Genomic DNA, 22,275 nt, shown 5'->3' with positions numbered 1-22,275 from the left:
TTTCAATAGAAAATCGGATTAGTGCCGTTTGACGTGAATTTCGCAATCACATGGAATCACCCGCAATTCAATTACGTGATTCCATCGAATCGACCTATATCCAATTATAATTCAATTATAACGGTGTCATATTGACCCTTGCCGATTATTACGGTCGAGCGATCAATTTCCAATTGAATTCTCTAGTTTGCCGCGTTTATATCCTTTAACGGCTTCATCTAATAGGTTAGTTAACTCGTGATGGGCCAGTTCAGAGAAAAATGATCATAGACGCATCGATGAAATGCTCATTTCATATTATCGGGACGGGGTTGAATTTTCAGGATGTCACAGGCAGTGTCGATGATAATTCAGCGAAAGGGGCAATGCATGATCGCATCCAAGATTTGACAGTGTTTGCAGTCCCCAAGAAATTGCTCTATTCGTGGAAGATTTGGTGTGGAGGTGAAAGGACAGAGTATTTGTGTGATGTGTGTTGAATCTGAGTGAGCAAATGCCAATCTAGGTGAGATCATCTTTTGTGGGGCGTGAAAGTGCCTGTCTCCTCTCCTGGCTTGAACGGGTGTTAGATTTTTGATCTTTTTGTTGTCAAGAATCTGCTAGACCTTGGAAGCTCAACAAAAGATAGGGCAAACGCCTAGAGCATTTTCTGATACTCAGTTATGAGATAGAAATTGGATGAGGTAACAAGCACTCATTCCATAACCCACTGTTCTTACCATAAAAAAATGCTAAACCTGCATGCCGTATGATACTGGGTTGTGCAAATTTTCAATCTTGATTCTCTCTGTATGTTATTACTTTTCCATATTGAAACTGTTATAGCTTCCACATCACTTGTCCAATAGTATTCTTTGTAGCAGCTATCTGTTCATAATATTGCACGTCGATAGCCCTGCCTGTTACAACTGAAGTAGATTACGTTAGCTATATCTATGGTAAAGCTGTATAATATACACAAAAGTGCAAGGCCTGGATGCTTTGTGACATTGCCATCATCAAGTCCTAATATTCTACAGCAAAATCCAGGTCCACTGGTTTCTGTATTGTGTTCACAGCATCAGAAGTTGACCCCGCTTGTTGATTCTCATCCTTTCTGGTGCTCTCTATCAGCTCCGTTGCGTACACGTCCCAAAATGACCTTAAAGGTCTCGACTCACCATTCACACCATCTTCACTATCTCTTAGCTTAGCTTCCTCCTTCATCATTTTGTAACGGCGCCATGCAGATTGAATGAAACACGCAGCCCATGTACGCCACTGGTGCGAGTAGAACCTAAACTTGTGCTTCAGTTCTTTGCTGTGTAGTCTTCTGAATTGCGATGCGACAAATTTTAGGTCCTCAGCGGCAAGAGAAAATGCTTCCACTTCTGTCACGGCTTTGACAGTGCGGGTGGAGGTGGGTAGGATGATGCTTGGGCGTGGGTCAAGGGCCCATGTTAGCAGTTCTTCACCGCAAAAGTCACCGGGGATTAAACGACTTGAGTTGAAGAATCCTACACGTCCTCCATCAGTTGTCCAGGAATCAAGGTGCCCTCGGAACAGGAAGAACATTTCTCGGACTGGATCACCTTCACGTACTAAGTACATGTTCGCTGTGCACAAAACACGCTTCAGCTTCTCACATATCGCATCTAGCGTCCTCTCATCCATTTGATTGAAAAGGGGCACCTGTTTATTAAAGATGTAGATGAAGAGTTGGTTTTCTCTAGGAAAGATTTTCACTAGCTGCTTCCACAATGAAAATTATACTGCAACAACGATGCATAGAAGCACATGTGATTAGACAGCTTACACGTCGAACTAGATCAAAGCAAAGATGGTGCTTAATATTTCTGTGGATGTCCACTGGGAAGTCCTTGAGAAAAGATTGTTCGTCAACACCTTGAGTTGCCATCCACTTGTATTGGTCGTACATCCGAATGGACTGTCTCAGTTCCGGAGGTAGATGTCTATGGTGCATCCATTGCTCTGTATCTGTCCTCTTGAGTCTCCATTTCTCTATTTGGCTGCTCGCGGCTAGAAGGTATTGCTACAAATAAAAAAATGAAACAATGTTTCACCATGATGACAGTTTGTGTGCTTAAAAAGAACTGAGAAACCTAACTCTCAGTAATAATGATAGCTTCAGAAACCATGCAAAAAGCCTTCCACTATCAAATTATAGTTACATGGTAATGTAAGGCAATAATATCAAATGAAAAAAAGACATGGAATGAATCCCCTAACTAGACCACCACCTGAGTGAACTCAAGATGATTCGGTTGCTTACTTGCATATTTCCAACGAGCATGGCAAATAAACTAAATCCGAGAGTCGCAACGGCAATTACAAAAAGTAACTCTGCAACATAAGTGCTTGCTGTATACATAAGGTTCTGGCCTACGCAGCTGTTGACACGAATGAGAAGAGAGCCTCGTCAGTGATGGACAAAAATCACACAGCATCATTACTAGTCAGTGAATTCGCACTACTGCAAAATCATGCATTCATAATTCTTTCTGTCATTGAAAAAGAAAAAGAATACATTATATTAAAGAAGATTGAATTATAATAGGAAGTAGAGATATCCAGGTATCTCAAAAATTCAGAAGCAATAAGATGAAAAACAAACAATTCTTGCTTAGTTCGTACGAGGTGCAAAAGATGATTTTCTCGATAGTATTGACTTCCTGTATGGTTTAATCAGCTGTTACATTGTTAATTTTCATTGTTCAAACTTAAAGCAATGACCAATAACCATTCTAAAATTGCCAATCATCCAGCGGTCATAGTAAATTGGTAGTACTGAGCATACCTCAAGTTGTTCAGACCCCACCACAGAATGTAAAAGTACTTGCTGAAGAATTTGCAGCTTCCTAAAGAGAGAGTCACAGCAGTGGCAAATATGCCAAATTGAATGGGGCTGCTAGTATCAGTTCCATTACACAGAGTTGTGACATTGGTCGACCCATACCAGGTGACCCTAATAGGGTCTTCTGCATAGTGACAGTCAAAGAAACTGTATTGACATGAAGGATTTTCTTGATCACAGACCATCCTCCAGCAAGACTCTTGTCGCCCAATTGATAGAAGATAATAGCAAGTTCCTGAAACCTATCAATGAAACATGGAAACAAACAAATTGGTCTTTCATGCAGCCAAATGAGGACTGTGATTACATAACCTTTTATCAAACAAGAGGAGCAGAAGGAGACAATAAATTTATCTCCTGAAAGATGGAGACAATGAACCAAAAAAGCATGTCACAGACCTATTAATGGAAACTCAAGTATAAATAGAAAAATTGAATGACAATGCGGATCAAACTCTGTATGGCTTTGTTAAATTTGAATTGTTTCCATGAGCAAGTTGAAAGCACCAAGAAATTTGTCCATTTAAATGCATCTTCTCGACTAAAGGAAGCAATGACATATGCTCATCATCAATTGACTTCAAACATTACTGAAATTTGTTTTGGACACATAGGAAAGGTCTCATTCCTTGTTTAAGAAGATGAATTTAAAAAGTAGGCCTTGCTACACTTACTTGGCAGGCCAACAGGTAGAGCATCAGGTTGAATGCAGCCCCTTCCCATGCTTTCTTCGCTAATCCACCACCAGCATTACTAATTTGCAACCGGAGTGGAAGTATAAGAACAAGTCTTGGTATATACTGCAAGAAGATGACTGACAGGAGCACGTTCTTTGTTTTTGTCGTGGTTGAACCCGCAAGGCTAGGAATTATTGCCCAAATTAATACCTGAAAGGACAAATTATGATTAGTTCCAGCGATTGCTGCCTGGTAATTGACTGCCGTCATTATACTTAAACAAAAGGATGGAACCTGAGGAAGAGGGAGTGCCACATAGAGATCGATCCAGAAGCGGCTGCGCAAGTACCTTAATGCAATCTTTCTATGATCTATCACAAGCTCTCCTCTTCCAAACACACGAGAAGATGGCGCAACGAAAGCCGTGTTAAACTGAACAACAATTTGAATAATGTAAAAGACATCTGCTATTGATCTTACGACTGTCAGTAGGATCTTGAGGCCAATTCCATCATACAAGCACAGATAATTGTCATTGACTGATGGCACTAAAAGGAAAAGAGGGTCCACAAATAGACAGAACAGGCAAGCCGCCAAGAAGATTCTGTTCCATCCTCGAACAGTTTGACCTCTTGGATCGAAGATCTTATTTGTCACTTTCTCATAGTCCTCAGAGAAAACTCTGCACAGAACTTTGGATTTCAAGTATTCACCTGCCTTCTGGCTGGTACTCTTGATCAAGGCCAAGTTTTGGCTCAAGGAGTCCTCATCCAGATATAGGTCGCTCAAGCCATCCTGCTTCACTGTCGGCAGTCCCACACAAGTGGATTCATCTCCTACTCTGTATTTTATGCCTATCAGAATTATGACTCCAAACGTGCAACTAAGATGTTGTGCGCGCTCCCATGCACGCAGTCACAGATAGGTAATGAACATTAAATTGAAAGCGTTTTGGTATGTCATGCACTAGTTTCTTGTTAAGAAACATGGAACATTGAACTATCATTGGTCATAAAATCTTTTGAAAAGTTAAAGCAAAGGAAGTTTCCCAGAAATTCAAGAAAAGCGAGCTTTTTACCTTACAAATCTGGACCTTCTATTGCCACTGGCCATTTTTGTAGTCCCTGCCAATTGTTCCTACGAATTAGTGTTTGTTCTTGTGGTACAATGAGGCCTCAAGCAACTGCAGAGATGAGTGGCGAACTAGCATAAAAGGTAAATGCTCCAATCTGCATATATATTCTCAAGAAGGACACTAATGATAATAATATTTCTTTGCTTGTTTGCTTCACCTGGCATGATAGCGAAAGAATTAGAAAGAAAACATAGTCAAACTGGGCAGACGTTAGCACATCGAATGCATCTGTCATTGCACACATCATTTAGCTTGTTCTAACTCTTCTTGGGTCATGAAAGATTTCATTCAGGAAGAAAAATATGGGGAGATTTTATTGGTTTTTTTTTTCTTTTTTCTTTTCTGAGCTACGAGGTTCAGGGAGAATTACAAATGCCATGAGCGTTTTACATATCATGATCCATTTATGAGCCGAGAGCAAAAGGAATTGTTCCACCTGAACCAGCAAAGCTGCTATTTCATTTTCGTTCCTTGTGCTGTACCTGAAGGAGTTGACAAAGGTCTATAGAAAAATGGAAGAAGGATGACTGCTCTTGCATCAAAGTCTAGAGATACTAGGATTTAACCAAAGTCAGATACATCTGCATTACTATTTTCATAATCTTGACATATGCTCCTCTGGATCTAGTGCAAGGTGATGCTGATGTTTTCCTTTTTCACTACAGAAAATATTACACCTGAACGTTGTAAGTTACCACACAGAACTGAGTCAAGTATTATGTGTACTCATTAGCATCTGTGATTTAGCTAAAACGAAGTAGACCTCGAGTCATGTTGATCGCTTGGTGGCAGTTCACGGCACCTTCATTACATTAAGAAAATAGTGCAAAAAAGTCAACAAAGGTTTGGTTGGATTGTGCGTCTGCCAAAACATCACATCAGACAGTTTTGATGCATTCTGTGGACTTTTCTGGGATTGGCTAATAGAAACATGCCAGATTGTGTATTTAATGTCCAACCGTCGGTCCTGATGTCATTTAATCGTATTGCATCATAATAAGAAGTTGCTTCTTTCCTCAGTTAAAACTGAGTCAAGAAAAAGAAAAGAGTTGACTTAAGCAAGATTGAAGATAACCCAGTTCACATTCACACGTCACAGTGGCTTGTAAACCAGGCTTATCTCTAACTGAATGCGACTTGAACTAGATACAAATTTTTCCTACTCCTTTCTCACTAATAAGGTTGGGAATAATTCTCCTTCATTATCTACATAAAATAGAAGACACGAGCATGAATCAATGCCGAGTTTGAAGAAAATATTATAATAAAAGACAGTCAACTATATTGGATCCACATGCCTCGGTATAGTATGACTTATATTAGATCGAACCAGGTGGCTATCGGCGGGCATGGCATGAGAAATGGAAAAAATAAATTTCTTCTAAAAAGAGGATGCAATATCACGGTAAGCAATCACGAAAAATTAATTTGCAACAATGAACCGGCACGGTCAAAAGTCAACCTCACAGCAAATAAACCGAGAGATGCATCCCCAAGTCTTACTTTTCTTTTTCCCCACTAAGGCGTGCTAAAAGATCATCTTGTGTCAGCATGCTTCGTTTATCACAAAATAAAATCCAAATCTCTTTTCTTAAAATTTAGAGTTTCACGGGCGGTCAACTTCCAAGTGACTTCACTGAATTCTAATTACTCATCACTAATGCACTAACCTTTATAATATCATTCGGTCAATGACATCTTCCAGTCATATCTCTCCTGTCAAATGTTTACTGGCCCAGCTAACTCTTAGTGATGTTCTTAAGTTTGATGGACATGTGCTCATCTGATATTCAATTTGCGTCACGTCATCCAACTTTTCTCTTTTCCTATAAATAACTAAAGAGTTGGTCAGCCAGAAGTTGGTCAGCCAGTATGATCGTTTTCTATTCTGCCAATATTTCTCTAATGTGTGTTGCTTATGTTATTCTTTAAGGCACATACATATTATTTACAAACTGAGGACAAGGGAAGGAAAAAGAAATTTGATTTCCATTTACAAGAAGCTATGATGCATACTCTGCCCCCTGGGTGACCACAAGGTTGTGGCTAACTGAACCAAAATTGTCAGTTTTCAATAGGAATCCACCATGTGACGTGTCTATGTTGATTCTGATGGATTTCATAGTGTTCTAGTGAGAGCACCAACAGTCTATATGTAAACTTGTACACCGATGTATAGTAAAACTGAAGGAGAGTACACATCACTGAGATCTACAGCGAAGCTCTATAATACACACAAAAAGTGCAGGGCTTCGAGGTGAATCCTAGTTTGATTATGGTAGTATTGCAGTCAACATTTCCTAGTAATCTACCGAAAAATCCAGGTCCACCGGCTTTTGCACTGTATTCGCCGCATTGGAAGCCGACCCAGCTTGATTACTCTCATCCCTTCTGGTGCTATCTATCAGCTCCGTTGCGTATATGTCCCAGAATGACCTCAAAGGTTTCAAGTTGCCGTTCGCCAGACCAGCCTTGGACTCTCTCGATTTGGTTTCCTCCTTCAACTTCTTATGACGGCGCCACACAGATTGAATGAAACATGCAGCCCATGTGCGCCACTGGTGCGAGTAGAACCTGAACTTGTGCCTCAGTTCTCTGCTATGTAGGCTTCTGAATTGCGTTGCCACGAACTTCAAGTCCTCAGCTGCGAGGGAGAATGCTTCCACTTCTTTCACTGCCTTGACAGTGCGCGTGGACGAGGGCAGGACAATATTCGGCCGTAAGTCCAGGGCCCACGTTAGGAGTTCCTCGCCACAGAAGTCACTGGGCCCCAGACGGCACGAGTTGAGACCGTTTTGGCTCCCATCGGTCGTCCAGGAATCAAGATGGCCCCGGATTATGAAGAACATGTCCCGAATTGGGTCGCCTTGGCATATTAAGAACATGTCTTGTGTGCACAAGACAGGTTTCAGCCTCTCGCATATCGCATCTAGCGTCCTCTCATCCATTTGGTGGAACAGTGGCACCTGATTTATTCATTATAGATGAAAAACAGTCTATCTCATAAGGGGAAGAAAATTCCCAGTCACTTCTGAATCTCTTAAGAAAATTGGCTTTCCCTTTCAAATTTGGAAGTGCTTGTTATTAGTGTACTTACACGTCGAACTAGATCAAAGCAGATATGGCGATTGATCTCTCTGCGCAGGTCCTTTGGGAGGCCTTGGAGAAGGTCTTCTTCATCAACGCCTCGAGTTGTCACCCACTTATATTGGTCATACGTCCGAATAGATTGTCTTAGCTCTGGAGGTAGATGTCTATGATGCATCCACTGCTCTGTGCCTATTCTCTTGATCCTCCATTGCTCTAACCGGATGGTTGTAAATTGGATGTACCGCTAACAAGAACAAGTGAAGGCATATTTCACAAAAATGATTAGAAGACTGGTGGGAATCCTTGACTGTTTGATAAAGTAACTGCTTCAGAAAGCGCACAAAAGTCAATCAATGTTGAAATGTCATTGCTAGAGATGAAGGCAATATTTTTCAAAACACTGAGTAGGTTCAAGATGCTTGGATTGTTTCAAAGAATCAGAATATAATTGGTTGAAAGAGGGCAGTGAGAAATTCTTTAGCAAATGTTGATGGAGCTTACTAGCATATTTCCAATGAGCAGTGCTAACAAAACTAGTCCAGTAGTGGCGACCACGATAAGGAAAAGTTCGTCTCCAATATAAGTGGCTGGTACAAGGTTCTGCCCTACATCGCTGTTCACATGGATAGAATACAGCGTTATTATCAGCTATGAAAAACAAATTAGTTAGTGGAGTAGAACTAGGACTTTCCTGCTCTTTCTAAGATCAAGGTGTTGTTTGGATTAAATGGTAAACTGAAAATCCATGTCCATACCTCAAGTTGTTTAGACCCCACCAAAAACAGAAGAAGTACTTGCTGAAGAATTTGCAGCTGCCAATTGATTCCGTCACAAAATTATAGTATATGCCCCATTGAACCGGGGTGTTAGGATTGGTGTTTACACAGAGATCTGTTAAATTGGCCATATTATACCAGGTGTCCCTACCTGGGTCATGAACATGGCTACAATCAAGGAAATCATATCTGCACAGTGGTTTTTCCTGATCACAGACACTTCTCCAGCAAAACGCTTGCCGCCCGATAGATAGCAGATACCAGCAAGCTCCAGCAATCTAAATATGTGAAATCGCCTTTTAAAACATGGTAAGTCAATTTCTGGAGTTCAAGAAAATGAGGAAATTGTTCTCCCGCCGGTACCTTTTACATTAACTGAATACAGTAAGCAAGGGAGACTTACATGGCTTGCCAACATGAAGAGCATAAAGTTGTATGCGGCGCCTGCCCATGCTGTCCCTGTTAATCCGCTGCTAGCATTAATTATCTCTGACCGGAGTGGAAATATAAGACAGAATCTTGGCAGGTACTGGAAGAAGATAATGAACAGGATGTTGTTCTTCCTTTGAGCCGTCGTTGAACCCACGAAGTTAGGAATTATCACCCAAATTAACAGCTAGAATGAAAATTCAACGACAATCAATACTAGCTATTGCTTCATGGTAATTAACTGCCATGCTTAACTTATAGATAGTACCTGAGGAAGCGGGATTGCCGCAAAGAGGTCGATCCAAAAGCCTCTGGACAAGTATCTTAATGCGATCTTTTTCGAGTCTATAACCAGTTCTCCTCTCCCGAAAACCCGGGATGAGGGTGCAACGTAAGCTGTTTTGAACCGCACAAAAATCTGAGCTATGTAGAAGGCATCAGCCACCGATCTTATGATCGTTAGGAAAATCTTGAGGGCTGATGCATCTTCTAAGCACATACTGTTGCCGTCAATAGATGGCACAAGGAAGAAAAGGGGGTCCACAAACAGGGAGACCAAGCAAGCCATAAAAAAGATTCTGTTCCATCTTCGAACGGTTTGGCCTCTTGGATCGAAGATATTGTTCTTCACCCTCTCATAGTCCTCAGAGAATACTCTGCGCAAAACTTTCGCTTTCAAGGATTTTCCAGTCCTTCGGTTGGCAGTTTTCAGGCCTGAGTCATGGCGCCCAGCCTCCTCATTTGATATCTCACCTCTCTGAATTCTTGGGATTTCTTCCAGAAGGGATTCATCTCCTACTCTGTAATTTCAACGGAAGACTGTTACAAAGCAATTAATCCACATGTTTATCACACGCACCACGCACACCCTCACTAACAGGTGATGATGCTAAATGTCGGAGGCTGGAAGCTCGATGGAAAACTTTCCCGCTGCATGTTCGTATCATTAAATTTTCTTGAGAAGCATAACGTAATTTATGGAACTCAGTTGTCAGCAGATGTTTGAGCAGATCCTAATAAAAAATTACCCAGAAATTCAAGAAAATAGAGTTTACCTTCCAAATCTTGCCCTTATCCTGCGATAGTTCATCATATTCAGCATGAATTATTTCCGCGAGACAAGTCTCTGATACAAGATGGCCAAGATTACTGTGCTTGCAGACACAAGTGCGGAACCCACAGACGATTACTGCCTCTGCATTTAAAACCGCAAGATTAACAATAATAACTTACAGTAACATCTTCTGTTCGGCCAAAAGGAAATAATATCTTATCGCCTGCTTGCTTTCATAAGGCATGACAACATAAAGAAACGTTAATAATTGCTTTAATGGGGAAAAAAGGAAAGAAAAAAGGAGGAAGCTTTATGAAATCTCCAACCTTCCACAGCCCAAAGTTAAAGTCAAACATGTGGAGACGTTAGAACATCGAATATATCTATTCATAATCAATATAAAACTCTCTAGAAAATTGTTTGTTCCTTCCTTAAATCGAAAACTTCCATTCTACCAAGATAATATCTGGACTGATAATATTTTCTAACTGTTTTCCATTTTTTTTTCCCGTTTTCCGCGCGCAAGGACTGAAAAAGGACAACAGCCATGTGGGTACGAAAGACATAAAAAAGAATCGTGCCAGGCTGAAAGGTATTCATCTGACTATTGCTTATAATTTCTCTTCTTTCACTGAGATGGAGGCACAACAGGTTGCACCTCCCAAGTTATAAATCACTAAGGTATCAGCAGATGAGTTTCTACACCTTCAAAATTTTATTACCAATCCTCACTCCAATGCTTTCTTTTGATGAAACTCCGCCGTTCCTGAAGCACATCACGTAGAATAGGAGGGCAGGCAGACGGTACACACCACTCGCTTGGCCTGCAAATTTGATGAACAACAAGAAGGGCTTCGACATTAAGAATTTGCCGGAAACTACGGCGAGGTGTGAAAGTGAGGGGGTAAGGCATAGCATAAATCTTTCCCCGTGGAAAAAGAAGAGGGATCCTAGGAGTTGACTTGACTGCCAGGATACATTTCGAAGACTTTGGAAACCTTAACCACCGTCCCTGGTCAGGTAAGGAAGGTTCCTTTCCCTTTCTCCTTGAAGGTCATACCTCAGCAGATAAAAGTAGTGCCCACCCCAAGTTTGTACTTTGCTTTCCTTCTGTTATTGTCTTTAAAGTAATGTGGAGAAGGTCAACGAAATTGCTGATGTAGTGCTAATGTGACCGTCTAGTTGACACTGTCTAATCACTAATTGTTGCGAAGAACAAACAACCAAACAATAAAATAAACTGAATAAGAAAATATATCAGATACCGAATTTTTGTAGTTTAGTCAACGATACATACTTTACAAGAAAAACAACACATGATTCCATCATATATCATGTGATGCATCGAAGATTATAATTACACTTAGTCACTCAATTACTCTCAATATTTCATAACTCCTAATTACATCCTATAACTTGCATAATATTTAACTCTCACAATTTCTCGTGAAAAGAAGAAGAAAAAAACTCTCAATTTCACAAGAGAATTCTATAATCTTACCACAAAACTTAATGGCTTTAAGATACTTGCAATTTCTTTGGGATGTAATTCATGAGTAGATGCACTATTTACTCCTTGGTCCACTAATGGGCAAAAACAAACCAAAAATCCACCTCTTAATATAAAGTTCCAAATTAGCAAGTTGGCCGAACATCCCAAGTGGGAAATCTCTTATGTGAATTCAAACTTTTGCTAACGGGTTTCCACTTGGCTCAATGTTTGAGTCGAATCACAATGGTTTCATTGGAATCAAACTTCACCACTAGTCTTCCTTAGCCCCGCACTTCACTATAATCACGAATCTTATCGAAACACCAACTATAACTACAACTTTAACCACTCCACAAGAATCTCATTTATCACAGATAAAGCAAAACCACCATTGCATTCATATATGTCAAGATATCAAAAATACACATTGTCAAACTCAGCAGCTTAACTCTACAGCCTCTACCACTCTACATGCACTATTTGTGCTAAAAACTGTGTAAGTACCTACTATCTTAAGAATTTCTTGTTGCAACTTCACCTTGTCTTGAACACTATTGAGATCCAAATAAATACTGCGAAATCCCTAGATTAACCCACTTGAGGTATTGTTCACTTTGGTCTGTCCCATGTTGAGCCTCACGATTTTATACTACCCATCATGGTAATGCTCTAGCTTAGGCTCACTTAATTTTATAGTTCCAAAGTAAAGCTTGTCATTACGCAAAAGACACCTCAGTGAATTAATTCCAGTTTTCACATATATATTCCAAAATTACTCTCCCTTTGTTTGGTGCACGGTTCAATTCATTCCTGCCCTTTTTGCCATTCTAAAAGCTTGCCAAAAGTCACTCCTTATCCAAGTCCTCTCTAGCCACGGTGACCACTCTTTGCCCTCATTCGACCAGGTCATTACAGGTTCAATAATTTCTGCATGGTTTGTCCCCAAACCATACACCCACTAGAAAGGGTCCTATGCTAACACTATATCGTGACAACTCTGGACTAACTCACTCAAGGTATTGTCCGCTTTGATCCATTCCATACCAAGCCTCACAGTTTTATCCTTTGCCATACATGCACACATTTTCCTAGAAGGCCACCCATCTTGGTAGTGCTCTAACCTAAGCTCACTTAACTTTGGAGTTCTAAAATAAAACTTATCATTATGTCAAAAGACACATCCATGAGTTAATTCCAGTTTTTACATATATTCTACAAACTCTCCCCCTATTTAGCACACAGTTCGGTTCATTTTTACCCCCTTCACCATCCAAAAAGCTTGTCAAGAGCCGTTCCTTGTCCAGGCTCTCTCTGGCCCCAACAACCACTCTTTGCCCTCATCAGACCAGGTCATTACAAACATTCCCACAATTACCCATATCCAAAAGTATTGGAGACTCGTCCAATGTAACTCTTCTATTCACAACTAATGAATATGTAACCTAGGAATATTCATTTTCTTGCCCTCTCGTCAAGTTTACCATCACTTACTCAAGCATGAAACGGGCAATCAAATATTCTAAGAACATGATAACTAATAGCATTACTTGACCACATTTTTTTGGGATCAAAGATTCAAGCGCAACTGATCATATTCTACAATTCAAACTCTTAATTGGACACATTCAAACTCTTAATTGGACACATTCAACGCCTACCATTATTTCCCTTAAAGCTTATACAAGCTAATGTGTTTCATTTCTTTTATTATCACCAAGGTATCTTGAACAATCTTGAGAACTCCACCACTTGAAGTATCCTAACATCTAGTGGAATCCAAAGCACTTGAGGAAATTGTGTTCTTCTTTAGTTCTGGAACATGTTTCCAGTCAATGTCTTCACAATATTATCGTATATTTTGATTCTAATATCAATCAAAATCACAACATCACACTAAACTTTATTCCCAAACTATGTTGTACCACTATTTATGCATTGATAAGTAGTAAATCAATTCCTGTTGTGGTATAACATGAAATGAACAACCAACTTCATAACCCATCCATCAAACGACAAACCCTTAGTTATAGATAAACATAACCATCATTATCAAGGCACTATGAGCTATTTTAACAACACCATCAGTAAACTTAACTCTAATTTTCGTACCTTTATTAGTCTTTGATTTAAGGCAATTCCTTTGAAGATGTCTCGACCTCTTGTTACAATTCAAATAAACATCAACACCAGTCTTGGACTCACTACATCTATTCAGGCTCGCAATACTCTTTCTAGCACAGGCACTAGTTTTTCCTCTGCCTTTATCTATTAAACTAGCATATGTAGGTTTACCATATTATAACGGATGTCTTCACTTAGAATCAAATCACGAATCTCATCAAACGTCGAGTTATTTGACCCAAAGGGATTGTTGATAGTAGCTACTGTAGCATTCCAACTATTAAGCAATGAAAATAATAGATCAAAGCACATAACTTACTATCAAATTCAATCTCAATCGAACTCCATTGAATTATGAGTGTATTGAATTCATTGATATATTCAACAACCAACACACCTTTTTTGTATCAAGTAGACCTTATTGATTGCAAATGACTTCTCATATATGTTCAGCAAGGCATTCATCAGTCCCGCAGTACTTCATTTTTTGGGAAAATTACCAAAAAAGTCATAAACTTATTGCAATTATATCAATTCAGTCTTAAACTTATTTTGTTGATCGATTGAGTCATAAACCTTTTATAATTATTCCCAATCAGTCCATCTGACCAAAAATGACTTTGCGGCGCTGATGTGGCAGTCGGCCGGCATCGGCAACCTTTTTTTAATAATATTTTATTTTTTGAAATATTTTATTAATTTTTTTCTTTTTCTTTTTTTTCTTCTCCCTTCCCTCCTTCCTCCTCCTTTCCTCATCCCCCCTTCTTCCTTTGGCTCCGGCCACCATCTAGAGGGGAGGGCTAGTTGGTCATTTGGACTGAGGTGGCCGGGCTAGCTCGCCTTGCCGTCGCTGGGCAAGGGCGAGCTTGCCCAGCCACTAGCAGGCGGGCGAGCCCTCACCAGATTTGGTGAGGGGGGCCTCACCGTCGCTGGGTCTAGCGAGGGTGGCCTAGCTGTTGTCGAGTCTGGCAAGGCAAGCTCCTCCTCACCGGATCTGGCGAGGGCTCGCCTCTCGCCCCGCAGTCGTCGAAGCCAAAGGTAGGTAGGAGGAGGGAGGAGGGAGGAAAAAGGAAGAGAGAGAGAGAGAGAGAGAGGAAAAAGGGAAAGAAGAAGAAGAAGAAGATAAAAAATTAATAAATTTTTTTAATAAAATAAAATATTATTGAAAAAAGGTTGCCGGCACCCAGCCGGCTTCCACGTTAGTACCGGCCGGCTAATTTTGGCTGGATGGACTGATCGGGAATAATTATAAAAGGTTTATGACTCAATTGGTTAAAAAAATAAGTTTATGACTGAACTGGCATAATTGCAATAGGTTTAGGACTTTTTGGTAATTTTCCCCTTCATTTTAAAGATGTTTAATGCAATAACTAAAATACCCACAAGTGTCTATTTAGCAAATCTCAATCAGGTTGCTTCATTGACTCCAACTTCTTCATAGAGATGGGTAAGATCATATTTCTCTAGTAAAATAATCCTTAGTATGCATCTTTCAAAGTCAAAATGATTCCCATTAGTCCTATCAATTTCTCATTTTTCCTTCTTTTGTTACCATCAATTTGCTTAAACTCAGGCAATCCTAGCTCCGATAACAATTGTTGTGAAAAAAACGAAGGATTGAACAATAAAATAAACTAAATTGAAATAAATTGGTTATTGGATTTATCTGGTTTGGTTGGTGTGATCTACTTCTCGGGTAGGGCAACAAGTATTTCACTATACATCAAACGATAAGCAAATATTATAATCGCATTCGAATCACTCAAACACAACACTCCCAATGTCTTTCAGCCCCCAATTACTAGCCTTAACTCACACACTATCTAGCCCTCACAATCTCTCGCGAAACAATCTCTCAATTCACAAAGTAACTCACAAATCTTGCCACAAGAGTTGTTAGTTTTAAAGTACTTGCAATTTATTCAGGATGTAATTCACATGCATGTCACACAATTGATTGTTATGGTCAAAAGCTGCACTATTCGGTTATGAGCAAAAACAAGCCAAAATCTATAGCTGACTCAAACTAGGAATACAACTTCGATTAGGAATTTGAAAGGACAGTGTCCGGATGCATGCAACGTAATTAGTGTCGTTCCTTGATAGTTTAAGGTCTTAGGATTAGAAAGTTATGTGCTTACCTTAAGTTTAGAAAATTATCCTTCTATAACGTAACGGAATTCTAAATGAATGACCAAGTTTGACATGAGTGTAGGCCGTCTTACATGGTACGACCAATACTGACATTGACAAATTTTACAATTTCAAAAAACAATTTTTTTTAAAAAAATTCTTTCTTTTTTCCTTTTTTTTTTTTTCCTTTCATGTCAACTGGTGACCTCACCAGCAAGGGATGCCTCGCCCAAAGCTGGCAAGTTGCGAAGGCCCTAGGTGAGGCCATTGTAGTCTCATCAGCTACAAGCAAGGGCGTGAAGTGCCTTCATGGTCCCGCTGACAAAGAGCAGGGTCGTGATGGCCCAGCCACCTTGTCAGATTTGGCAAGAGCCGCCTCACCCAACAAAATCCAAGAGGAAAAAAACAAAAAGCAAAATTATTAAAAAATATTCATGTCAACGTCGACTATCTTACATAAATTATGTCATGTAAAATTATTGACGTTCACAACAATGATTTTTGGCTAAACTAGTCGAATAAACTCAATTGACAGAAATGCAAAAAAGTTTATAACTAAATTGATTCAATTGGATTAGGATAGAATTAGCACAAATGTAATAAATTTAAAACTTGTTTTTGTACTTTTCCCTAGTTTGACAGATTCACCTTAGGAAATAAGAAGTTCTCGACGGGATAATCCCAACAGCTTTGCGTCCATCCGACACACCTCCATTTTTTTCTACGTACGATTTTAGTTTGCAAAACATTTTAATTTGAGTGCTGTGGCTTCATAAAATCCAAAGATGATTGTCTAACGTTTAGGGCAATAATAATAGTCTATCGAAATATGAGATGAGCATCTGTACATTTCGAGACGAAGCTCGAAAAAGCGTTTTTGTTCCGTAACTTGGTCCAATTTGGATTTTCCTTTTAGTTTCCAAATTCCGAAATCCACGGGACAAATGCGAGACATCTCAGATAGGAAATCTCCTCAAACTCGAGACATTTTCTAACATTAATTTCTTTTTCTTTTGGGCGTGGATTAAAGAGTTCGGCTACCAGATCGTTGTCCCAACATGCAATGGATTATTTTCTGCCTTTCTCGACGAGCATAAAGATGGGTTTCTATTCTGGCCAGCACCATGAGATCAGATGCAAAACTAGGATGTTTGCATTTCCAACCAGGAACAATAATGTTGGTCTACTGTGGATTTGTTCCATGTTGGAACTCTTCTAGCTTGGACTCTTGCTGATCTAATATACTACATAATGTCGTTCCAGATCAGTAACAAACCATCCCTATAAACATACATCAGTATACTAAAATTGAAGCACACCTCAGTTCTCTGATCAAGAGACACAGAAAGTGCAAGGCTTCGCTGCGCGTCTTCATAATCTACAGAAAATCCAGGTCCACTGGCTTTTGTACCATGTTCACAGCATCAGAAGCCGACTCCACTGGATTATTCTCATCCCTTCGGGTGATCTCTATCAGCTCCCTTGCGTACCTGTCCCAGAACGACCTTGAAGAAGTTGATTTACCTGCTGCGGCATGCTTGTTGTATCTCAGCTTAGCCTCCTCCTTGACTTCTTATGACGGCGCCACTCAGATTGAATGAAGCACGCAGCCCATGTACGCCACTGGTGCGAGTAGAACCTGAACTTGTGCCTCAGTTCTTTGCTGTGTAGCCTTCTAAATTGCAATGCCACGAACTTTAAGTCATTGGCTGCGAGAGAGAATGCTTCCACTTCTTTCAACGCCTTGACTGTGCGCGTGGACGTGGGTAAGATCACGCCTTGACTCGGGTCCAGGGCCCATGTTAGCAGTTCTTCACCACAGAAGTCCCCGGGGCCCAGTCGAACCGAGTTGAAGAATCCCGTGCGGCTGTCGTTGGTTGTCCAGGATTCGAGGTGACCCCGGATTATGAAGAACATATCTTCAGTTAGATCGCCTTCACGTACTAAGTACATGTTTTGCGTGCACAAGACAGGTTTCAGCCTCTCGCATATTGCATCCAGGGTCCTCTCATCCATTTGATTGAATAGCGGTACCTGTTTAATTCAGTTTTAGATAAAGAAGAGTCAATTCTCAAGGAGAAAAAGAATCCCAGTTCTCTTCCAAATCTTCTAAACAAGATAATTTTCACTTGAAACTTTGTATGATTTTCTGGAATATACCAAACTTCATGCCTTTGAAAAGAAACAAAGAATAGCTGATTGCTCATATCAGATGCCCTAGTGCAAGAACCTAATGTACTACCAATATGCCTTCATTGTTTTCAATTGGCTACAGTAGAACAAACAATCAGAAATTCCTTCGAGAGGGCGTCTGATGATCAAGTGGATCTTATAGTCGCACGCTTGTCATTGATCATATGTGTAGTCATGGTCACACCCTTATTCAAACCTTTTTATCAACTATAGTTATCCATGAAACACAAAGTCCTGTAACAGACTTTTCCTTTGTGCACCCCAAATTTCAAGCCAGTTATTGGGGGCCCTGGTGGATGTAAATGTCCTCTTGGGATATCTTAAACGAGCCTTTTAAGGATCAAACTACAGAAAGCTCTTCACAACAGGACAGATAAACGGCAGAAATGATTAGCATGCTTACACGTCGAACTAGGTCAAAGCAAAGATGCCGCTTGATCTCTCTACGTAGGTCCATTGGAAGGTCACTGAGAAGGGCTTCTTCATCGACACCTCGCGTTGCTGCCCACTTATACTGGTCATAGATCCGAACAGATTGTCTCAGCTTTGGTGGTAGATGTCTATGATGCATCCATTGCTCTGTATCTGCCCTCTGGATCATCCATTGGTCTATCCGAATGGTCGTGGAGTGGAGGTATCGCTGACGATTAAAGGTAAAAGTGTATTTTATCAAGGCCATAGATTATGGTATGATAAGATCACTGAGTATTCTGGATTCCTAGAAATCAGGAACTTCACAAACCATGTGAAAACGATACTGTTGTTGATCTGTCATTGCCAGTGATGAAGGCGGTATCATTGAAATAAGAAAGCCATGGAATGAACCCTCTTAAAAAATTGCTTTCCAGGGATAGAAAACATTGAGCTCAAGATGCTTTGATTGATTTCAGAGGTAAAATACAGTAAGATAAATGGAAGCTGCCAGAATCTACTTATGATGTTGCTTATTAAGATGAAAACAAACAAAGGAAAGACATAAAGACAGTGTTGATAGAGCTTACTTGCATATTGCCAATGAGGAGTGCAAACAAAAGTAGTCCATGAGCGGCGAAGATGTTTACAAAGAGTAGTTCACCGACATAAGTGCTTGGAGTAAGGTTCTGCCCTATATCACTGTTCACATGAATCAGGACAGGGCCTTGTCAGTGATGAAAGACACAACCATTCAATCTGATATGTTGGTGCTGAACGTAGGATTTACACTTACTGCAAATGCATGCTTTCTACTTCTTTTTTGTCAATGAGAACATAAAGTTGAATGATGTCAACCTTTAGTCCCACATTTTCACAGGAATCAGAGGCATGGAGCATCTCAAATATGCACTAAATATAGGATGCAATCAATTTCTTGAAGCTAGGCTCATATGCAAATTGTCATCCACCAATCAATGGTTCATAATGAGCCCTCATATCGGTATGGACGCCATGTGCATACCTCAAGTTGTTCAGACCCCACCAGTAACCGAAGAAGTACTTGCTGAAGAACTCGCAGCTAGCGAATGAGCTGCCCAGAATAGTATTGTATATACCCCATTGAACAGGGGTATTGGCACTACTTGGTTCACACAAAGTTGTCGCATTGGTTGAACTTAGCCAGCTGGACCTACCGGGGTCATGAACATGGTGACAGTCAAAGAAATCGTACCGGCACAAAGGTTCTTGATCACAGATGATTCCCCAGCAAGACTCTAGTCTCTGAACAAAATTAAGGTACCAGCAAACTCCTGCAACCTGTCAGATCGATATCAGGATGAAAAATTACAAGTAGAAAAACAGCAGGCATGAATTCAAAAGAAAAAAAAGGGTTTTACTGAGATTTACATGCGCGTACAACATGTAGATCAACAAGTTGTATGCAGCCCCGGCCCATGCTTTCTCTGTTAACGCACCGCTAGCATTAATAATTTCCAACCGCAATGGCAGTAGAAGAAAAATCCTCGGCACTTGCTGGATGAAGATGATGAAGAGGAGCACATTTCTCGTTTGTATCGTGACTGAACCCCCGAGATTAGGAATTATAGCCCAAACTAACACCTAGAATCAAAATTCTTCAACAATTCAATGCCAACTATTACTTCATGGTAATTAACCGCTGTACTTTAACATATTGATAGTACCTGAGGAAGAGGAATAGCTGCAAAAAGGTCGATGAGGAAGCTTCTAGACAAGTATCTCAATGCGATCTTTTTTGAGTCTATGACCAGTTCTCCTCTCCCAAACACCCGAGAAGAAGGTGCGACATAAGCCGTCTTAAACCGAAAAATAATCTGAGCTGCATAAAAGGCATCAAGCACTGATCTTAGAGTCGTTAGGACAACCTTGGCCCTAAAATTGTCTTCCATGCACACATTGTTGCTGTCGAGCGACGGCACTAAAAGGAAAAGCGGGTCAACAAACAGAGAGATCACGCAAGCCATTAAGAAGATCCTGTTCCATCTATGAATGGTTTGGCCCCTTGGATCGAAGATGTAATTCTTCACCCTCTCATAGTCCTCCGAGAATACCCTGTGCAGGACTTTGGATTTCAAGGATCCTCCGATCCTGTGGTTGGTATTCTTCAAGGCTGAGCTGTGGATCGGGACGTCCTCGGTCGATGCCCGGCCAGTCAATCCGTCTTTCTCTGTTCTTTGGAGCTCTGCCGGCAGTGATTCATCTGCTACTCTGTATTTTCACTCAGCGTGAGCAATCGCTTCCAAACATGAAATTCATGTTTCACACACAAACAAGCAGGCAATGTCCATCAATGCCTGGAGGCATATGACAGAGAAAAACCTCAGGATTGTGCGACGATACATCAGCAAATACCGTGGAAAAACACGAAGCACGGACTATCAGCCGCGACCAGACGTTCGCACACGGGCAAGTGTTAAACATTCCCAGAATTCAGGGTGAGAGATTACCGTCCGGACCTCGACCTTCTGCTCGTGCTGCAACAACCCACTGATGACATGATTGTTCTTGGGGGATATGCGGGGGCGCAAGCGGCAACTTCAGGCGCTGAACCAACACGAGATTCGACTCCAGCTGCAGTCGAGGCTGCAAGAGTGACGATATTAGCTATATCAATAAGAACAAAATGTATTGATATAGTTTCATAATCATGGCTTGATTGCTTCGGCAGGAAGGGACAGCGAAAGCAGTGGAAAAAAGAAAAACCTTTCCGCGAGTTCTCGTCAGCTTGATGGACCGTCCGGGCTCTCACTGCCCAGAAAGTAAAAGTCAAACGTGCGAAGGCGTTGGCAAATCGAATGTTATCTGTCCCGCATGCACCCCGCCATGGTACTTGTTTATTTCACCTTGAATCTTGAAAAGCTCCCCTCTTTTTTTATTAGCATGATGGAACTCGGTCCACCAAAAATTCCGTAACTTGACTCCGTTGGTTTCTCAAAAACAAAAGCTTGCATCGTGTACGAAATTAATAAACGAGAAAATATTTTTATTATCCTCGAAAATGTTTAAATATAAACTATTGCTGATAATAAAAATACTTTTCATTTAGTTAATTATTTAAAGTAATACGAGCGACTATTTTTGAGAAAATATTTTTCAACTTTTTAATTTTTCAAGAAATAAATGAAATTTGAGCCTAAATTCATCCAAGCGTAAGATGTGGTATGAGATGGTTTGGAGAATCTAGACCTGTATCGTGCATTTAATTTACACATATAAAAATTAGATGTTTAAATATTAGGGCGTCGAGGATTTTGATTCCGCAAATAAAAAATTTAGCTTAATATTCTCTTCCTATCCCACAGTATTTCTTTATTTCTTTTATATATATATATAATTTGCTTTTTCTTTGTACGAAAATTCGAAATCTCTCGTGCATGTGTGGGGCCTAAAAGAATTGTTCCAACCTGAACAAGCAAAAAAAAAAAAGGAATTTTTAAAAAAAAGAAGAAGAAAGATATATAATAATCTCAATCGTGGAATCAAACCATGAAAGTTTCTATCAACGAGTTGATGTGGCAAGTTAAGGCCGATGCGGCGGCCATTTAGGCTCCGCATGACAACCTTCCCCAGCCCAAGAATTTCTATTCTTCTCTTCCCGGAAAAAAAAGAATAGAAACCCGTTTGATAACAAAGTTAATTTTTGTTCAGGGAACAAAATGTTAGCCAGGAATGGTTTTGGAATAGAAACGAGAAAAAAAAGTTACTTCGTTCCTAGGCCAAGAATTCTCGGGAACAAAAATAAGAAACAAATTGGGCAACCCTAATTTCACTTTCGCGATCTTCCCTTTTCACCTCTCCCTTCGTCCACTCACCTCTCTCCGATCTCATCTCCGGTCGCTTCTCTCCGGTCTCGTCGCATTTGGTCTCG

The 22,275-nt window shown here is 40.3% G+C and overlaps 3 protein-coding genes across 3 annotated transcripts; all 3 read right to left on the bottom strand.

Moving 5' to 3' along the window:
- Window positions 1-914: 914 nt before the first annotated feature.
- LOC104421649 (protein CNGC15b) lies at window positions 915-4,744 on the bottom strand. Its single transcript, XM_010033672.3, has 7 exons — window positions 4,610-4,744; window positions 3,826-4,372; window positions 3,529-3,741; window positions 2,798-3,096; window positions 2,273-2,390; window positions 1,796-2,032; window positions 915-1,671 (listed from the first exon to the last, which is right to left on the bottom strand). Exons 1-7 carry the CDS (start codon window positions 4,642-4,644, stop codon window positions 1,006-1,008), a joined length of 2,115 nt encoding a protein of 704 aa, XP_010031974.2. The 5' UTR covers window positions 4,645-4,744; the 3' UTR covers window positions 915-1,005.
- Window positions 4,745-6,816: 2,072 nt separating this feature from the next.
- On the bottom strand, window positions 6,817-10,172 carry LOC104421647 (protein CNGC15b). The gene is made up of 7 exons (XM_010033671.3): window positions 10,017-10,172; window positions 9,230-9,761; window positions 8,936-9,148; window positions 8,512-8,810; window positions 8,258-8,369; window positions 7,764-8,000; window positions 6,817-7,632 (listed from the first exon to the last, which is right to left on the bottom strand). Exons 1-7 carry the CDS (start codon window positions 10,061-10,063, stop codon window positions 6,967-6,969), a joined length of 2,106 nt encoding a protein of 701 aa, XP_010031973.2. The 5' UTR covers window positions 10,064-10,172; the 3' UTR covers window positions 6,817-6,966.
- Window positions 10,173-16,851: 6,679 nt separating this feature from the next.
- Window positions 16,852-21,222, bottom strand: LOC104421646 (protein CNGC15b). Its single transcript, XM_010033669.3, has 8 exons — window positions 21,111-21,222; window positions 20,855-20,990; window positions 20,072-20,615; window positions 19,776-19,988; window positions 19,390-19,685; window positions 18,956-19,067; window positions 18,358-18,594; window positions 16,852-17,795 (listed from the first exon to the last, which is right to left on the bottom strand). The coding sequence occupies exons 2-8, from the start codon at window positions 20,902-20,904 to the stop codon at window positions 17,310-17,312; spliced, it is 1,938 nt and encodes a 645-aa protein (XP_010031971.2). The 5' UTR covers window positions 20,905-20,990; window positions 21,111-21,222; the 3' UTR covers window positions 16,852-17,309.
- Window positions 21,223-22,275: the final 1,053 nt, after the last annotated feature.

The sequence above is a fragment of the Eucalyptus grandis genome, chromosome 10, assembly GCF_016545825.1.
Source record: "Eucalyptus grandis isolate ANBG69807.140 chromosome 10, ASM1654582v1, whole genome shotgun sequence".
Classification (NCBI taxonomy): domain Eukaryota; kingdom Viridiplantae; phylum Streptophyta; class Magnoliopsida; order Myrtales; family Myrtaceae; genus Eucalyptus; species Eucalyptus grandis.
This window is presented reverse-complemented; position numbering and strand designations above follow the sequence as displayed.

Excerpts from the sequence above, each read along its gene's own strand:
- LOC104421649 (XM_010033672.3), bottom strand. The coding sequence starts at position 4,644 with ATGGCCAGTGGCAATAGAAGGTCCAGATTTGTAAG. Across the intron at positions 4,373-4,609 it reads AGAAGGTCCAGATTTGTAAG|AGTAGGAGATGAATCCACTT; the intron begins GTAAAAAGCTCG and ends CATAAAATACAG. Across the intron at positions 3,097-3,528 it reads TCTACCTGTTGGCCTGCCAA|GTTTCAGGAACTTGCTATTA; the intron begins GTAAGTGTAGCA and ends TTTCATTGATAG.
- LOC104421647 (XM_010033671.3), bottom strand. The coding sequence starts at position 10,063 with ATGCTGAATATGATGAACTATCGCAGGATAAGGGCAAGATTTGGAAG. Across the intron at positions 9,149-9,229 it reads CGGCAATCCCGCTTCCTCAG|CTGTTAATTTGGGTGATAAT; the intron begins GTACTATCTATA and ends TTTTCATTCTAG. Across the intron at positions 8,001-8,257 it reads TGCTCATTGGAAATATGCTA|CGGTACATCCAATTTACAAC; the intron begins GTAAGCTCCATC and ends TGTTCTTGTTAG.
- LOC104421646 (XM_010033669.3), bottom strand. The coding sequence starts at position 20,904 with ATGTCATCAGTGGGTTGTTGCAGCACGAGCAGAAGGTCGAGGTCCGGA. Across the intron at positions 19,989-20,071 it reads CAGCTATTCCTCTTCCTCAG|GTGTTAGTTTGGGCTATAAT; the intron begins GTACTATCAATA and ends TTTTGATTCTAG. Across the intron at positions 17,796-18,357 it reads GCTTTGACCTAGTTCGACGT|GTACCGCTATTCAATCAAAT; the intron begins GTAAGCATGCTA and ends TGAATTAAACAG.